This window comes from Pistacia vera, unplaced genomic scaffold (genome assembly GCF_008641045.1).
Source record: "Pistacia vera cultivar Batoury unplaced genomic scaffold, PisVer_v2 Contig924, whole genome shotgun sequence".
NCBI classification, from domain to species: Eukaryota; Viridiplantae; Streptophyta; class Magnoliopsida; order Sapindales; family Anacardiaceae; genus Pistacia; species Pistacia vera.
The window spans coordinates 138,456-157,893 of NW_022196806.1; the positions used below are offsets into that span (position 1 = coordinate 138,456).

Sequence of the window (19,438 nt, forward strand, 5' to 3'; positions counted from 1 at the left end):
GTTGGGAAAGTTTGAAGCTAAAGCTACGGCGAGCGGGCGCTTGCTCTTACCAAGTATGGGATAAGGCAAGAAGAAATGCGGTTATAACAATTACCTCCTCTTAGTTTGGTCCCAAGTGAATACGCCCAAAAATTTGTCAGGCGGTAATAATTTTTAACAGTGAGAGGGTAATATGGTCAGATCACAATAATTATAAAATTAAAATATTAAAATTTAATGACTTTTATGAAATAAAATTAAAAAACCAATGTTGTAATTCTAAACATTTTAAAAATTTTTAAAAACTAAAATTAGTTTACTAACCAAACAAATCATTTGATTAAATACACCATAATTGTCTTCAATCTCTAAAGATTACTCCGTAAATCACCCAATAAACATTACCCTTTGAAAATTCAAAAAATCACTATCCCCTCACTTCAGTACCTACAAAATCACTACCACCAATTTTAAGTAAATTTTACAGGATTTATATATATAAAATAACTCGAATAAGTCACATTGAATAACAGTCATGGGTCTTAAAACTTCTTGGATTTCACAATTATGATTTCGTATAAAATAATAAGAAGGCGTACCTTCAGTTCACCCATAGCTTTTCTTCTTTCAGCCCAAAACTCAATGATGGTTTTGAAAATAATATGAAACTGTGTTTCTCTATTCTCAGCCTTCTTCTATTCAACAAAGCACTTCAATACATGTTAGAGAGCAATACGTTCTGTTTCTTTTATAGGCAGAGGGAGGACCATTTTCTTAAGGCTACATTTGTAATTTTCCTTTTAATTACCTCATGTTTTAGACCAATTACTGATATTTATTAAATCATAAATAAATATCCTTTACTATGGCACATTCTCCCATTTGGCCCATGTGGCAAAATTATCATTTTTGGTTGAATAAATACAGAATAATGCACATTACATAAAGATAAAACTCCTTAACATTAGTCATATTATAACATGATTATTAAGTATAGACTAATAAGAGTCATAGCGGTTTCATGTCAGTAAATCGACATAATTCCTTCTATGTACAACGATATTAGTTTTTCTACTTAACATGATCTATGGTCCACTATAATATCTCTTATCATAGACTAAAGAGTAAACGACTTTTTCCCATCCAAAGAATGGACTAATGACACTTTTCACCCAAAATGTTTTAAAATACAATTTTACTATAACAATAAATTTTAGTTAGTAAATTTAGTTGTAATGAGAGTAAAATAGTCAAAAATTCATTAAAAGAAAGGACAGAATGGTTAATTAATACCAGGGGCGGATCTAGACCTGTCACCCTAACAAGAATTTCTGAATATTAATACTTTGCATGAAAAAATCAAAAATTTTAAATTCAAAGTGTAGGTAATTGTAGGGATGCATGGTTGCCACGGGTTTTTTTTTCATCCTTCTTCTCTTTCTTTCCTATTTTTTTTTTCTTTCACCCTTCTTTCTTTCCTTAATGTTTTCTTTCTCAGATCCGAACCAAAGCCAAAACGGCCAGTCCTCCCTCACTTCTCCTCTTTTCACTACGCCTCCCACTACCTCCCCTCCGCTGCTCCGCCCACCTACAATTTCCTCGCTCCACTTCCCCATCACCTCCCCTCCCTGCATCTCCCGCATAGCAACACCAACCCACCCACTTCACTTCTCACTGTCACACCACACCCTTCACTTGCTCTTCAAAACCCACTCACACACCGTCCACCACTGCTCGCCGATTACCACCTACATTGCTGTGATAGTTGTTCTGTATTTCAAGTGTTTGTTGTTCTGTATTTTCAGATTTTCTTGCTGTGGCTTGTTTTTTGACATTGATAGAGTAGTCTGGAGTTTGTATTGAAGTTTGGGTGTTGTTTGGTTGTTTATTTAGAGTGTTCTTCTGTTTGTTCTGGCCGGATTAACCTATCAGTCACCTCTCTTCACTCCCCAGCCCAACGTGCACACCACCTATTCGTTAAAAATCCCCACCCAGCTAACTTCCCCTTGCCGATTTGATTGGATGGTGAGACAATTGAAGACTTTTGTTTTAGAAGGGAATTATGGTGAGAATTGTTTTTAGGGAGGCTTTCTTTGTTGACAAAAATAAAATGTTACTGGAAATGTTATTCTTGAGTAAGTAAACTGAGAAGAAAATGATTAATAAAATTTAAAAAAAAAATGAGAAGAACTGATATAAGAAAAAAAAAGAAGAAAATGTAAATGAAAGGGAGAAGAAAGTAAGAAGAAAGAGAAGAGAAGAAGAGAGAGAAGAAAACGAAAAAGAAATGGAATAACAATTAGGGTTTTTTTAAATAAAAGAAGGGAGGAATAAATTCTATTCTTAATTTATATTATATGAGGGCATATTAATAATTTTATATTTAACCAGTGTATATTAGTAATTCACAATGACAAAAAAATAATAAAAATAATTTAAGCCAAATGATAAAAGGTATTTTTGTCTTCACACTAAATATTACTGTAGTTAATAGAAATCATTAACGGACTATAATGTTTGGATAATAAAATTGTATTTTGAAATATTTTGGATGAAAAAGTGTCATTAGATGATTATTTGGGTGGGAAAAACTCGTTTACTCTAGACTAAATCTTGTCACCTGTAACTAAAACATTAATGTGTATACCAACAAAACATGAATTCAAGATATCAATAGATATCAGAAAAAATACGTAAATGATATCAAAATGTCAAATACATAAATATCATAGAGTTATTAAGATTTTTCAATAATGCCCATCCTTTCAACATGTTCAATAAATGCCTTTGGAGGCAATCCCTTAGTTAACAGATCCGCAACCATGAGATTAGTGCTAATATGTTCAATTGGCACTTTCTGTTTTTGAACTTCTTCTTTAATGTCAAAGTATTTCACTTCCATATGTTTAACTCCCTTTAAATACTTGTCGTTTTTCACAAAGAAGATAGTTGTAGAATTATCACAATAATTTTTTAGTGGTTTGGAAATATTGTCGACAATTCCAAGTCCCGAAATAAAGTTTCGCAACCAATTTCCTTGAATTGTGGCCTCACAGCATGCCACAAATGTAGAAAATTTCTTAAGGAAATTTGGGTATTCAGATAGTAAACCTGTCTCAACTCCTTATGATGAAAATACTCAACTTAAGAAAAATACACAACACAGTGAGTCAAAATAGATATGCTTAAATCATAGATAGCCTTATGTACTTAATGAATAGTACGAGGTCTGATATTGCTTATGTTGTCACTAGATTGAGTAGATATACTCATAATCCTGATAAGAATCACTGGATAGCATTAGACAGAATTGCTAGATATTTAAAGGGCACCATTGATTATGGGCTAACGTTTGGAAGTACACCACCTATATTAGAAGGATATTCTGATGCCAATTGGATATCAGATTCAGATGAAATAAAATCCACAAGTGGTTATATCTTTACACTTGGTGGAGATGTTGTGTCATGGAAGTCTTCCAAACAAACTTGCATAGCTCGGTCTACCATGGAGTCTGAGTTTATCACGTTAGAAAAGACATGTTATGAGGCTGAGTGGTTAAGGAATCTCTTAGCAGATCTTCCCATTGAAACTCACCCTCATGTTCAGTATCAATCCATTGTGATTGTCAGGCCGTAATAGCAAGAGCAAAGAGCAAAATTTATAATGGGAAAAGCAGACATATCCAGAAAGATATACCATTATAAAGTAGTTGCTGGAATCTAAGGTAGTGAACCTTGACTTTGTGAAGTCATAGTTAAATTTGACTGATCCTTTGACTAAACCACTAAGTAGGAGGTTAGTGGAATACATGTCGAGGGGGATGGGACTTATGCCTAAAGCATAAGGCAAGAGTGATGGTAACCCTACCTATGTGATTGGAGATCCCAAGAAGTAGGTTCATAAGGGTAATAATAAGTCACTTGTTGTCTTGATAAGTATTATCAAATTTTATCTATAGAAAGTCCTCCCTATGGCGAGATAATACTGATTGCAGTGAATAAGGTTGGGTAAAATTACTCTTAATGAAATCCATAGCCAATATAAATAGTGGTGTGAAAAACTGCACTTCACATCTTATGGAGGTTCACCTATGTGAGTGTGGAATTGGGTCGATTCCCATGAGAGTTTAGGCAGGTATCTCTAAAGCGTTCATGAAATCCAGGCTAGCACAAGACAATAAAGTGCTAAACCCCATAACAATATACAATATAAAGAATTTAGTGTGAGGAACTAATCCTCTGAATTACATAAAGAAATTTTTGGTTCATAGAAACTTAGTTTCACCAAATTTCAGTAATTCACGTTTAGTTACTCAATGATTGGTTCATAGTCCGAAAGACACCAACTCATAAATATTAAGTTCTATAATCAGTGGTGATTGGTTATTTTGAAATATGTGGGGGATTGTGATAATAGCTGGCAGTTATGGTAGTTCAAAATACCAATTTTAATTGCCTTTTGGACTGTTATGTACTAAAAGTAATTGAATTCTTGGACTGTTATGCTATTGAAAGCAATTGAATTGCTTTGGTTATTGTAAGAATGAATTAACGGAAAACGGGCAAATTTTCAAGTATAAAAAAGGGTGTGTTTCTCATTTGAAATGTACAATTTTTCGCTTGAAAGAATCCTTGTTTCCTTTGTTTTTTATTAACTTTCCAGCTCTTCGTCACCACTATTATATTTCCTTATGTGATTCTAAACCTGAGGTTCGTCATTGTATCTTGGAGGTTAGTCCACTGTTGAGCCTTTTTGCACCACGAAGATTCTTCCAATAAGGGCGAAATTCTGATCTTAAGGATAGTGCTTTTGCACGCCTTGATGTTATTGTTTCACTGCTATATCATTACTGTTTTACTGCTATTTCGTTGCTGTCAGCTATTATCACAATAAACTCAGCCTCCATGGTGGACACAACAATGATAGAGTGCTTCGCACTCTTCCATGAAACTGCTTCTCCGGCTAATAGGAACAAATAACCAAATGTGGAATTTCTTGTATTAACAAATCCAACATAGTCTAAATCTGAATATCCAATCACTTCAAGATGATCAGATTTCCTATAAGTGAGCATGTGATCTTTCGTCCCTTGCAAGTATCGCAATACTTTTTTTGCAACCTTTCAGTGATCCAATCCTGGATTAATTTAATACCAACCAAGCATTCCAACAGCAAAAATGATGTATGGTTTGGTGCAAATCTGAGCATACATCAAGCTCCCAATAATGGATGCTTAAGGAATTCTTTTCACTTGTTTGCGTTCTGATTCATTCTTTGGACATTGCATAAGGCTAAATTTATCTCCATTTCGAATTGGAACAACACTTGATGAGCCTCTTTCCATTCTAAATCTCTCAAGAACTTTACTAATATATGTTTTCTGAGATAGCCCTAACAATATCTATCTTGGAATAATTCTATTCCAATCACATAAGTTGCCTTTCCTATATTCTTCATTTCAAAGTTCTTAGAGTGAAATTTCTCGGTCTCATACAATAACAAGATCATTAGTAGCAAGCAAGATGTCATCAACATACAAAGTAAGAAAAATAAACTTGCTCCCACCAATCTTTCGATATATACATCGATCAACAGTGTTTTCCTTAAATGCAAAAGATGTGATGGTATCATTGAACTTGTAACGCCCCACTTGAGGTACGTACTTAAGATTTGCTGTATTGCTTAAATGTTCATTGTTTCAGCTTTAATTGAGTTTGTATGTTGAGTTGGTTAAGTGTTTGCCTTGAAATTGGTTGAGATTTGAGGAATCTTGGAATTGTAGTCTTCGCCGCGGCGACGTTGGCTTTGAGTATGGCGGTGTTGACTCTGTAATTCTTCGCTGGGGTAACGGAAGTTTCTTCGCCGCGGTGAAGGGCCAATTGAAAAGTTTGGTGAGATTTCTAGATATTTCTCCATAGGGGTAAAATGACTATTCTACCCCTAATTAGCATGAAAAGTGGGGAGTAAAATGTAAGGAAATTTCATGGAGAATGGTTTAGTGTAGGGGTGTGAGTGTAATGAACCAAAGGATATAGATGGAATTTTCAAAGAAGAACAAGGGCAAAGTTGGGAAGTGATGATTTTCTTATGAGCTAAAAAGGGTAAAGTGAAATAAACCCTCCATTTCATTCATTTCCACCGCCATACCCATTCTCTCAATTCTCTCCATTTTCCTTTCACTTGTTCCAAGATTTCTAAGGGGTTTAAGAGAGCTTTTGAGTAATTTTGAGTAGAGATTTCATCTAAAGCATCCTAAGGTAAGGATTCTTGCTTTAGATGTGAGTTTGCTTATAGTTGTATTGAAGTCTTATATGGTTGTTGTTGTGTTGAGTTGTAGAGAGAAGACAAGACAACAAGGGAAAGGAAAAGTGCTAGAGAAGTCACTTTTTCACAAGGTAAGTAAATCCAACCAAGTTGAGACTTGAATAAGCTTTTGAGTAGAGATTTAGTAGAGATGTATGCATGTATAAGTATGTATTATGCTTGTTGAGAAATTGAGTTGAGATGAGATTCTATGTTGGTGGTTGTTGGATGTACATCATGTATGAGAAGTGTTTTAATGTGTATTGAGAGATGGGAATTGAGATGAAGTTGAGAGATGTTGAGTAAACCTATTTAGAAGTGCTTTTCTTGACAGGGTTTATGGTTATTTGAGGGAGTTTTCTCCCAATTTGGATGGCTAGAGAGTGAAGTAGAGTAGTAAATTATAGTAGAGTTTTTGTATGCACATGAATTGTTTGATGAAATGCCTAAGAGAAGTATGAGTATGAATTGTGAACCTTAATTCTTGCAACATTGCATATTGGCATTTCCTAAGTGCATTAATGAGTATGAACCATCCATATGCATTAATTGTGCATTGAGAAGTAGCTTGAGAAAGAGTAGAGGATTTCTACACTATGAGTATTAGCATGAGAAAAAGATGAATATTAGCTTGAGAAAGAGTAAAGACTTTTATGCTTAAACTACTCTAAGAGCTAAAGAAGAGAATAGAGTAGGTTGTGCGATGGGGAACCCGTGAGTGGTGAGTAAAGTCACAAGAGTGGGTGCTTTATGATCCCCAGCCGTGCCTCCGGTAAGATGAGGCTGTGACCGTCACGAAGAGTGGAACATGAGGTTCCAGCCGTGCTTCCGGTAAGAAGGGGCTGTGACATTCGAGAGATAGAGAGAAAGAATGTACACTCACATGGCCAAGGGTTCCGAATCCATGCATAACCGAGTTCGATCGGCTAGAATGAGTATGTAAAACCCCCCTCCAGTCAGGTATCCTCTGAATATCCCTCAATGAGAATCCCGAGGATACATGTCTGGAGAACGAGTTGTATTTAGAAAAAATCTGTATAAGGATAATAATAATAATATCCAAAACATGCATATAAAATGTCACGCAGGATCCAAACTTATAATTTACAAACTCTAAGAAATTACACAATCAAAACATATTTATAGGGTGGAAGCTTCCAAAGGTATTTCACAAATATTTATCATTTACATTATTTACATCAAGATAAAAACATCGAGATGACAATAAATCATCTCCCCTCACGTGTAGTCCCGCTGTCTCTAGCATCCCTCGCTTCTAGTCTACCTGCAAAGCAATCAACAATGAAAGGGTGAGCGCTAATCGCTCAGTAAGGAATGATCCGTTTCATTCTGAATGTACTATTTGATCTTTATTTAAACATATTTATTAACACATCACTTATCTTTTACATCTAGGGATACTTCCCCTTTTATTACTAATTCATATGCTTTTCATCATTTTATCCCATGGCTATATAAACATCAATGTGTACACATACAAATAAGTATGTAAACATAGTACACACACATCACATATCATGACATAACATCTAAAATCATCTAACATGAGTATAAATCATCTCATGATGTAAATAACATCATAACTCATGTAATGCAACTAAATGCATATGAAACATTTAACGTCTAGCCGATCGGACCTTTCTTAGCATCTTAAGCACTTCATATCATCTAGCCTCAAATTTCATCTAGAGCTCATATCATCGGGAGGCGTGCTTACGCGTTATTTAGCATCTAAAGCATATATTCATCTTTCCTCAACCGATATACGAGGATATGCTTACGCGTTTTCCATCATGTCTATATGCATCTCTATCATGTCTATTTGCATCTCTAACATCTTATGGCATGTAAATACATATTTTGGTGAGCTTAATACTTTTAATTCATCTATGGATTATCAACCCATTTACATTACCTCTTGCTCACATACATCATCTTAAAACATGTATTACATTGCATCTTCATGCCATTTCATAACATTAATCATGCATTGACATCATGACCATGTATATCTTTCAAAGATCATCTAACTAATGGGTAAACATTAGTACATGGCATAATTACAATAATACATTAATAATCAATTCATAATCATAAGAATTGATTATGTTAAATCTTAAACTTTAATAACCAGTTTATGCTTCAGGCCATTTTCCATCCTTTTCTCAAACGAATTGGCTCTTGGCATAAACATAAAAGTTATAGGTCTGTGTCTTAGCTTTCTAATGCTTCAAGAATCATCTCATTTCGATTTTTATAACTCAAGTTATGGTCGAAATACAGAAGCAGGGTTACCAAAACCCCTAAGCCCATTAAATCCGAATTTTCATATTAACTATGCCACATCAATTCCTATTGACATTAACCAATAGGTTAACTTATGGATCAAATAAACCTCCCCTTAATAGTCTTTAACATCTTAAAGGAAGTGTAAAATCTCATTCCCATAATCATCCATTATTGCTATAACATTGTAAGCTAATGCAAACAACACATCAACACTTCTAATAGCAACCATTCAACACCATGTGGCCTCCAATACTACAATTTTTGCCACAATCAGTATCCACACTTCATTTTCTTCAATCAAACATAACAACTCATAAAACATAAATAGCAATAACTTCATGTATAATGAATTCAAGGCAATAAGTAGAATAAATGAGTTCAACTACACTTGCCATCAACTAATTCTATGCCTTAAAGCTTTAATTTAAGGTTTCATAAAAATCTACAAACCCTAGCATAAACCCTAAAGTCATGGGAGGTTCTTCCTTACCTTTTTAAAGACTTCCTCCAACAAATCCTTTGCCTTTGACTTCTTTTACACCTTAATCCTACATATATAACATTATACCTCAACATCTACCTCAAATCTTCAAATCACATCAAAACTAAAGTTTTTAATCCTTACCTTAAACCCTTCAAATTGAAGATCCAAGGCTCCTATCTTGTTCTCCTTGAAAAATTATGCAAAACTCCTTGAAAACCTAGAGAAAGAAAGCTTGTTTCATGGAAGATTTGAGAGAAAATGGAAGAAATGTTGAAGAAAGGCTCTCTCCTTTGGCTTGAACGAATTTCATCTCATTTATAGGAAAATATTTCATTTATTTTCCAAAATTATGCTATTGGCCCAATTATTTTAATTGTATAACTCATAAGTCCTTAATTCTTCATATAAGGGCATTTTGGTCATTTCACACTAGACATAATTATTACTTAATTAATGCCATTAAATGCAATGAAGCCTACTCATCCTTGACTTTTTCAATGCTTATCCATAGGCAAAATAACCATTTTGCCCCTAAGCCTCTTTGTGGATAATTGATTCATACCGTTCCAAATGAATTGACTATTTTGCCCTTAGTTAGATTTTATGCTTTTTAACATAAAATTAACATCTAAAGGACTATTTTGAGTTAGGAACATACATTTGATATCTTCGGTATTACAGAGTAGAAGTCACGGATAGTGGGAGTGAGTCCCGGCCGTGCCTCCGGTAAGATGAGGCCGTGACTTATAAAAGAGAGTTAGTAGCAAAGAGTTATTAGAAAGAGCAAATAGAGAGAAGCATAAAAGAGAGAGTAAATGAAAAATGTAAGGAAAGAATTAGAGAGAGAGTTACGGGGATAGATGAGTAGAGGATTTACTTACTGAGCCTTAGTTGTGCTCACCCCGTTGTTTTCTATGTTTTTGCAGGACCTAGGTGAAGACACAGTCGGATGGGCGTCGGCAAGCGAAGGGAAATCGCTACACTGTCCACCTTGTTTTTTATGCTTTTGTACATGATACAACCTTTTGTATAAAGAGTGTATATGTTTAATAAAAGAAAAAAAAAAATTTTGGCCCAACTTTTATGCTTTCTTACATGTATTTTTACTATGCATATTTTTAAAGAACATGCGTAGAATGGAATCGTTACAGAACTTGAGATACTATTGGTAGGAAGCTTGTTTAAGTCTATCTATTGATTTGAGTTTACACACCATGTGTTCTTTTCCTTCAATGGAAAAACCCTCAGGTTGATCCATATAAACCTCTTCCTCTAAATTCCTATTTAGAAAGACAATTTTCACATCCACTTGGTGTAACTCTAGGTCATAATAAGCCACCAAAGCCATAATAATTCTAAGAGAGTATCTCTGAAAGATTGGTGAAAAAGTCTCCTTATAGTCAATATCACTTATTTTAGTAAACCCTTTGGCAACAAGTTGAGGCTTGTATTGCTCGATATTGCCATTTGAGTCACGTTTTGTCTTAAAAACCCATTTACATCTGACTCTTTTACAATCTTTAGGAAAATCAACAATGTCCCAAACTTTATTGTGCTCTATGGATTTTAACTCATCTTTCATAGCATCTAGCCACTTAATAGAATTAACACTTTCAATGGTATGTGAAAACGAAACTGGATTTTCAGCAATTCCTAAGTCAAATTCTAACTCTTGTAGATATATCACATAATCATAAAAAATAACATATATTCTCTCTTTGAGACCTCCTTAATGCTATTTCTTGTGGTTTATCTATTCTAGGTTCATCAACATTATCTTCATTTTAGGTAGCTTGTTCATTCATTTGTTGTTCTTGTCCATTGTTAAACTGTTCAATAGTTGGTGGAATGACAACTTTAGAAAAAGCTAAGGGCAAAGAAACTTGCACCCTAACTTCTTGCATTTCCACTTTTTGTGACTCTTGACTCCCACTAACTTTACCATTCTTAATTAACCTAGCATTTCCAGTTTCAACAACTCTTTTGTTATGGCTAGGACAATAAAATCTATACCCTTTAGACTTTTCTGGATAACCAATGAAAAACCACTTGTTGTTCTTGAATCCAATTTCTTTTCTTGTGGACTATAAGTCCTCACTTCTATCGGGCAACCCCAAACATACAGGTGCCTTAAACTAGGCTTCCTACCAGTCCACAATTCAAAATGAGTCTTAGGAATTGCCTTACTAGAAACCCCTTTTAACAAATACATGACAGTTTTTAATTCATGCATCTACAATGATATAGGTAAAGATGAATTGCTTAACATGCTCCTACCCATATCCAATAGAGTACAATTATGCCATTCTGTTACACCATTTTGTTGTGGCATACCTAACATAGTGTATTGAGCACATGTAACGCCCCACTTGAGGTACGTAGCTAATGTTTCTTCTTTTGCTCTTATTTGAGCCGGTTTATTGGTATTTTTGTTTGGTTGGCCTTTGATTGAGTGGTATGTTGAATACTTGCCTTGAAATTGGTTGAAAATAGAAGGAGTTTAGTGCTCCAGGCTTCGCCGGGGCGAAGAAGAATCTTCGCCGCGGCGAAGAGGTGTTGAAACCCACAGGGAAGCTGCTGGACAGCTTCGCCGCGACGATAGAAGCTTCTTCACCACGGCGACGTGCCGACCAAAATGTTTGTTAAGTTTTAGATATTTTCTTCCCTAAGGGCAATTTGACCATTCTACCCCTAATTAGTAGGAAAAGTGGGGAGTTATATGTAAGGAATTTAAATGGAGAATATGTTAATATGGGGGTGTGTTTGTAATGAATCAAAGGATATAGATGGAATTCCCAAGGAAGAGTAAGGGCAAAATGGGAATGCTTGTGCATAAATTATGTTAAAAGGAATTAAGTCATTGCAAACCCTTCATTCTTCTTCTCCATCGCCACCCTCCTTTCTACTTCCTCTCAATTTCTCTTTCATTTGTTCAAGGATTTTTAGAGGGCTCTTGGAGTGATTTGGGGTAGAAAATCAATCTAAGGCATCCTAAGGTAAGGATTCTTGCTTTGGATGTGAAGTTTTGTGAGATTTTGAGTATATTTGAATATTGAGGGCTTTTGGTTGAATTGTTTAAGGGTAGAGAAAAAGTCAAGCAAACCAAGAGAAAGGAAGTGCTAGTGAGATCTCTCCATCACAAGGTAAGTAAATCCCAACCCAAGTTGAGATTTGAGAACTTTTTTGAACAGAGAGTTATAGCAATTATGTATGTATGTATATACATGTTATATGCTATGTTATTGAGTTTTAAATGGAGATTATTATTGCTTTGTGGTTGTTCATACACTTCAATTATGAGAAGTGAGATGTGGGTTGGAAATGTAGTTTGAGATGGAATTGAAGGATATTGAGAAATCATTTTTGGAAGTGTTATTCTATGGCAGGAATTATGGCTATGTGAGGGAGTTTTCTCCCATTTTGGATGGTTAGAGAAAGACATAGAATTATTGTTATAGTAGAGTCTTGTTATGCACTTGAGTTGTTTGATGAAATGCCTAATAGAAGTTTGAGTATGAGTAGTGAACCTTAATTCTTGCAACATTGCATGTTGGCATTTCATAAGTGCATTAGTGGAGATGAACCATCCTTATGCATTAATTGTGCATTGTGAAGTGACTTAAGAAAGAGTAGAAAACTTTGTGTATGCACTTTCTCTATGAGTAGAGAACTTTGTGAATGCAACTACTCTAAGGGTAGAGAGAATGAGAAGTGCTAGAGTAGAATGAATGTGAAGAGCATTAGAAACGGGTTGATGCTTTGTGATCGTCACCCGGTAGTTATTAGAAACGGGTTGATGCTTTGTGATCATCACCCGATAGTTATTAAAAACGGGTTGATGCTTTGTGATCGTCACCCGAAAGTCATGAGAAACGGGTAGGTGCTTTGTGATCTCCACCCGATAGTTATGAAATCGGGTAGGTGCTTTGTGATCCCCACTCGGTAGTCACTAAGAACGGGTTGGTGCTGTGTAAACTCCACCCGACAGTCATGAAGAGTGAGATGGTGCTGTGTGAACGCCATCTGGTCGTACCTCCGGTAAGATGAGGCCATGACGTTTAGTAGAAAACAATAGAAAGAAAGAGTAAGGAAAGAATTAAGAGATATAAATACGGGGATAGAAAAATAGAGGGTTTACTTACTGAGCATTATTTTGTGCTCACCCTGTTATTTTCCTTTGTGGATGCAGGATCTAGGTGATGATGCAGTCGGAGGGACGTCGGCAAGCGAGGAGTAATAGCTACACTATTTCCCCTGTTTTTGTCTTTTTAAATGGCATTTTGTAAATAATGCTCTTTGTGTATAAAAGACTTATTACATATAATAAAAAGAAAAGTTTTGGACCCATTTTCTATTATTATTATGCAAGCATTTTACTAGTTTTCAGTAGTTGTTACAGCACACATGCCACAGTTTTTAAGAAACTTAGCAAATGGATTTGGGCATTGCCTGGTTTCTTCATATTTTTCATAATATTCACCACCTCTCTCAGACTTGATAACTTTCACCTTTCTGTTTAATTGTCTTTCAACCTCGTTAATAAGTACCTCTAAGGCATCTACCGATTGAGATTTTTCATGCAACAAATAGACATTGCCATAACATGAAAAATCATCAACAAAGGTGATAAAAATATTTTTCTCCACTAAAAGATGAAACATCAGAAGGCCCACATATGTCAGTGTGTATTATTTCAAGGAGTTGTGTGCTCCTTGTGGCTCTTTTCTTTGTGTATTTTCTTTGTTTTTCTTTAATACAATCCACACAAAATACCAAGATCGGTAAAATCCAACTCTGAAAGAACCAATCATTCCAATCTTTCTTTGGAAATATGACCTAAATGTTTATGCCACAAGTACGTAAAACTTTCATTCACTAAACCATGTTTAGTTTCAACATTATGATGCAAGGTTAATAGAGTCTCATAAAAAAGATTATCAAATTTAAATTTGTATAAACCATCATTAAGAATACTAGAACCAATGAAAAAAATTTATTTAAACAAACTGAAACATCAGTTTCTAAATTTAAAAGAATATCCAACTTAATCAAGTCTAGACAAAGAAACTAAATTGCGAGAAATAGAAGAGACATAAAGAGTTTGAAAGAAATCTAAATAATGTCCATTATCTAAAATCAAACGATAAATTCCAATATGTTCAACAGGAGCTTTGACTCAATTTCCCATAAAAATGAGCCTTTCATTTGGATTTGTGGTTCGGGTCATAAGAAATCCTTGTATTGTATTTGAAACATGAGTGGTACAGCTAGAATCAAGTCACCAAGTATTATGAGGAACTTCAACTGCATTTGATTTGAAGCATACAAAAGCATTAGGCTTACATTTCTTTTCGAATCATGTCTTACGTTTCAAGCAATCTTTCTAAAAGTGTCTAGGTTGCCCACATAAATAACACTTATCACTCTTGTTACCTTTCTTATGTTCCTTCTTATGGATTTGGGTAATTGACTCATTTATCTAAAGTGGTCCTTACTCCTTACTTGCCTTTTCCAAGCTTTCTTCCGGCCTTCTTCCAGCTCCTTCATTAGTTACTAGATGAATGGAATGAATTCCTTGATTCTAAAGCCTCATTTCCTCCTGAACTAGCATACTATGAAGTTCGTTCACATTCCATTTATCTTTTATAGTGTTATAGTTCATTTGGAATTGACCATACTCACAAGGTGGTGAGTTTATGATAAACTGCACGAGGAAATCCTCATCCACATTCATACCTAATGACTTAAGTCTTGCTACAATGTTCGTCTTTCAATGACATGCTCATGCATGCTATGAGAACCATCAAACTTGATGGTTGTTAACGTAGCCACTAATGTCCCAGCAAGAGATTAATCAGCTGTTTGGGAACACTCTTCCTCAAATTTCATAAATTCCTTAGCACTTTCGATTGTGGGAAAAGTAGACTTGAGGTTGTTTGCTACACTCATTTACACAAATATTAGGCTTAATCTGTTTGATCTTTCCCAAGCATTATAAAAGGTTTTATCGTCATCACTTGTAGTGTCAGTAATAGTTTCTTAACTTGAAGTGACAAATCAAGATCCAAGACACCAAGGTGAAATTGGACTTGTTTACACCAATAAAAGAAATTAAGACCATTAAACATAGGAGCAGACGAAACATGCGAATAGAGAGAAACAAGAACATGTACTACAAAAAAATAATATAATGCTCATACATTAATGCTTTGAATTGTATGCTTAAACACATAATACATATTCACATAAATCATATAAACGTTAAATGTATATCTAAGTTCTTCTTTGGGTAATACTAAGACATACAAATATAATGATGTCATTAAAAATTTAGCTTAATTTAGTAAATTGAATATATCTTGCTTTGACATATGCTATCTTTAGATATACAAAATAAATCTAATAGAATACATCAATTTCCACAATTATGTTCATTAATTATAAGAATAAAATTGATCAACCTTTGGGCGATCACGAAAGTTCTCATAATAAATGGACATCAATATACTCATGACAAACATAAAATAAAAATACACCATCATGTCATTTGTAGCATCCATAAATCATGAGCAATGGAAGAATAATTTATACAATTCAAAATTCTATAAGCTTTATAGTTTGGCCACTTTGGTGACTTCAAAACCATTCACAATAAAGATTTCAAATTTTATAAATTTTGCACATAAACAGTCAATTACATAAAAATCATATAAACATTAATCTATAGAAATATATAAAAGTTAAATTCTACAATAATGATGCTGTATATTATTACTCTTAAACACAAATTATTCTATTATTATTATTTATCATCGACATCTAGATTAAAAAATTTCATGAACACAAAAACTATATCTTCACATACGGCACATGTGAAACAAACAGCAAGCCAGATTTTCATGAAACAAGATGTAAAGGAAGCAGAAAAAATTATGATTATTTTGATGCATAAATTATTTCTGTACCCTTATTTGTTTTTGGTCCAAACAATTAAGTCTAAACCTCAGACACCCATTCAACTAAAACTGTAAGATCACCAAATATCTAATAACGAGCAAATAAAACGTGCACTGAACTTTGGGAGATGTCATAAATATAATAAACGAACTATTTATAAAACCCAATTATCAATTGCAGCGGAAAATAAAATTCTCAATTTAATTGTAGGGGTCATTGATAATCAGGAAAAAATTCAAAATTCCTAAATGAAAATCCATGAGTTCCTAAACCATGGCTCCCATACAAACATGTAAGTAAATTTTACAGGATTTATATAAATAAAAAAAGGGGAACAACTTAAACATACCCAAGGTTTTCTGTAATGACAAGTTGGTACCCAAAAGGTTTGAGAAAGACAAATAGATACTTTCCGTCCTGTATTGTTATAGATTTCCGTTTTATAATAGTGAAAAGACTAAAATGCCCTTTGAAGTTTGACATCTTAGTTTTTTATTAATTTATCACTAGTCAACTTATTCAATTACGTAAATACCCACATCATTATGGTGAATTACATTATGCCCTCATGTTACAAGTGACCAATTTATCCCTGTTTTGGCAGAAGCAGTATCAATATACTCAGTTGTGGTTGAAAATTGAAATTTTTCATAATTTAAAAGAAAGCATTCATAATTAACATCAATTCAGTACATGATATTCAGTATCAATTAAGTCTTCATGGTTTAAACAGAAACCATGAATTCAGTACATGAAAATGTGATATACAACTGAAACTTCAAACTTCAAATCAGGTTTGAAACTGAGCAGTTTCCAGATGCACACCATAGCTGCAAAAATAGGCAAAAAATTGTCCTCTTCTCCATCCTGCAAATCCACAAATGCACACCCATAAGCAACAAAAACAGGCACAATTGCAATGTAATAAACTGTAGATACATACTCTTGTCTAGTACAAACATCATCATTGCAAATCCACAACAATGGGAATGCATTGTGCAATCAAACCATATATATATATATATATGTGTGTGTGTGTGTGTGTGTGTGTGTGTGTGTGTGTGTGTATTTCCACAATTCAATCTTGTTAATTTAGCTCTCATTCTTTGCCTTAATTCTCTTCCGTTTAAATAAACAGAAAGAGCAGAGCAATCAGCCAAGAACCCAAACAATTTCCAACAATTTATGTTTTTTGAAAGAAACAGAAACTAAAAAAAAAAAAATTCAGATGTGATACCCTTCTAATGCTCAACCCCAAACAATAAAATTGCAGTAACCCTTTTAGACAAGAACCCATACAATAATAGCAATCAGCAACCAATAAACCAGAGCAATCAACCAAGAAACCCAGAAAAATATAGCAACCAACAACCAATAAATCACCCAACCAGCAAGCCAATACAAGGATAATAAACAACAAAATGCAACCCAACGACACATATAAAGAGCAGCAAAGCAAATCTAAGACAAAAAGAGATAAAAACAATGCAAGAGTTCGAATATCCTCCCCTATTTTTCACTCTTCACTTTTCAGAATATCCTCCCCAATTCTCCCTGATTCCTTTTTATCCCATTCAGAATCTCTCCATGAAAGGATTCCCACCTATCCCACATAATTCTTCCTCAACATTCACACGCCTAGGAACACTTTTGCCCAACTGCAAATAATCCTCGACTACCCATTCCAACACATCAGGTGTTTCATCATATTCCCATAATTCAACTACTAATAATCTTGCACATGAACATATCACATTACAGCTAACTAATAATACACACCTATTCTTCTGAGTTGTTGTGTTAGAGGTCCCGGTGGCAAAAAAAGCATTTAGTTGACTAAGCAACATGTTCGAAACACTAAACAAAGTATAGAAACAGTGAGTTAGAATAGGATAATCAAAGTACAAAAAAAAAAAAAAAAAAAAAAAGTGATAGAAACAAAAACAACCTACTGCTACAGCAAACAAAAGAACTTCCGCAATGCATTATTGACTTGGTTGACCTATTAAGAGAAGTAAGAATAACTTTAGCAAAGGTAAAAAGTAATAGACATAAATATTATATGGTTTAAAATAGTTGTAAGTACCCTTTGAACTTGAAGCTTGGGACAAGTTTGCTGCAAATCGAGCTCTTGAAGAGGGTTCAGTCATTTTGGACACAAAGGTTCGCTGCAAATAAAAAAATAGAAATCAATATTATAAGAGAAAATATGATGAAATTGACATTTTTTCTATTACCTTTTGCTTCTTTCTTTTATCTGCATTTGCTGGATTTTTTTTGCAGGACCTTTTTGTTATGCCCCAAGACACTGTAGACACTACACCTAAGTGTAGAGACCTTTTTAGATTTTGGCTCTTCATTTGGATCTCTCCTTCTTGATTTCGAAGGTCTGCCGACCTTGGGCTGCCTGTATGGTGGCCAAATATATTCATCACTGACCTCTGGCCAACTAGTCTTGTCGGGAACAAGGTGGACCATGTATGCATAAGTTTGCAGGTACATCGGAATTCTAAGCTTCGGATCAACATAATGTTCATAGTTGGAAATGCTTTTGTGTAACAAACAGGCAATAGCATGAACACAAGGAATTCCCGATAGTTGCCACATCCCACAATCACACAGTTGCTTACCCAAAACCAAAACATGAGTTTTACATGGCTTTACATTCTCATCATCTACTTCAAACTCATCAGATCTAGGGTACCGGACTTTGACATTTCTAGCTGCCTCAATCATCTTGTTTATCTTTCTATGAACTACTGGTGGAAAAGGTGTAATCCACTTTGTACCAGCTTTCAATCTACATTGTAACCGCTTCATTACCTTACGTTGGTAAAGTTCTAGTAGACTGAGTATAGGAAGTTCCCTGTCTTCACCAAGCCATAAGTTGAAGCACTCACTCATATTGTTAGTTATGTGATCTGACTTTGCTATTGTGTCAAACGCATGTCTGGACCATTGGTGTGGTTCATTTTCAAGCAACCATTTGTATGCAACCTCATCTACATCCTTGACACTTCCCATGGCCTTAACAAAATCTACTATAAATATGTTGTTAGTTATAGTAGATTTTTCATATCAATGTTTTTTTTCCGAATCAACTAAACTAATTTGAAATCATTGATCTTAACCAAACTAGACACAATTTACATAATTAAACTTTGCAAATATTAAATACATTAGAAAAAGAAAAAGAAAAATAATAGCTGATTCACAAAGAACAGAAGTTTGTTATTGCATAATGAACTCAACAAACAACATAATTTATCCAAAAGCTCAGTCAAACTATAGAAACACAACTAGGTAAACAAAAAATGAAGACAGACATATTCGAGATACATGCAAAAGAAGTTCATTAAAACCTAGAAAAAAAATCTACAAAATGCATGCATAAGATATAAT

The 19,438-nt window shown here is 34.3% G+C and overlaps 2 protein-coding genes across 2 annotated transcripts; one reads left to right on the forward strand and one right to left on the reverse strand.

Moving 5' to 3' along the window:
* The first annotated feature begins 3,192 nt into the window (after positions 1 to 3,192).
* On the forward strand, positions 3,193 to 3,618 carry LOC116120092 (secreted RxLR effector protein 161-like). Its single transcript, XM_031406029.1, has one exon. It carries the CDS (start codon positions 3,193 to 3,195, stop codon positions 3,616 to 3,618), a length of 426 nt encoding a protein of 141 aa, XP_031261889.1.
* A 1,210-nt stretch (positions 3,619 to 4,828) lies between these two features.
* LOC116120093 lies at positions 4,829 to 19,060 on the reverse strand. The gene is made up of 3 exons (XM_031406031.1): positions 18,323 to 19,060; positions 18,123 to 18,204; positions 4,829 to 5,007 (listed from the first exon to the last, which is right to left on the reverse strand). Exons 1-3 carry the CDS (start codon positions 19,058 to 19,060, stop codon positions 4,829 to 4,831), a joined length of 999 nt encoding a protein of 332 aa, XP_031261891.1.
* Between the last annotated feature and the right edge of the window lie 378 nt (positions 19,061 to 19,438).

Excerpts from the sequence above, each read along its gene's own strand:
- LOC116120092 (XM_031406029.1), top strand. The coding sequence starts at position 3,193 with ATGAATAGTACGAGGTCTGATATTGCTTATGTTGTCACTAGATTGAGT.
- LOC116120093 (XM_031406031.1), bottom strand. The coding sequence starts at position 19,060 with ATGGGAAGTGTCAAGGATGTAGATGAGGTTGCATACAAATGGTTGCTT. Across the intron at positions 18,205-18,322 it reads TCTTGGGGCATAACAAAAAG|CGAACCTTTGTGTCCAAAAT; the intron begins GTCCTGCAAAAA and ends TTTTATTTGCAG. Across the intron at positions 5,008-18,122 it reads CCAAGCTTCAAGTTCAAAGG|ATTTAGACTATGTTGGATTT; the intron begins GTACTTACAACT and ends TTGGATATTCAG.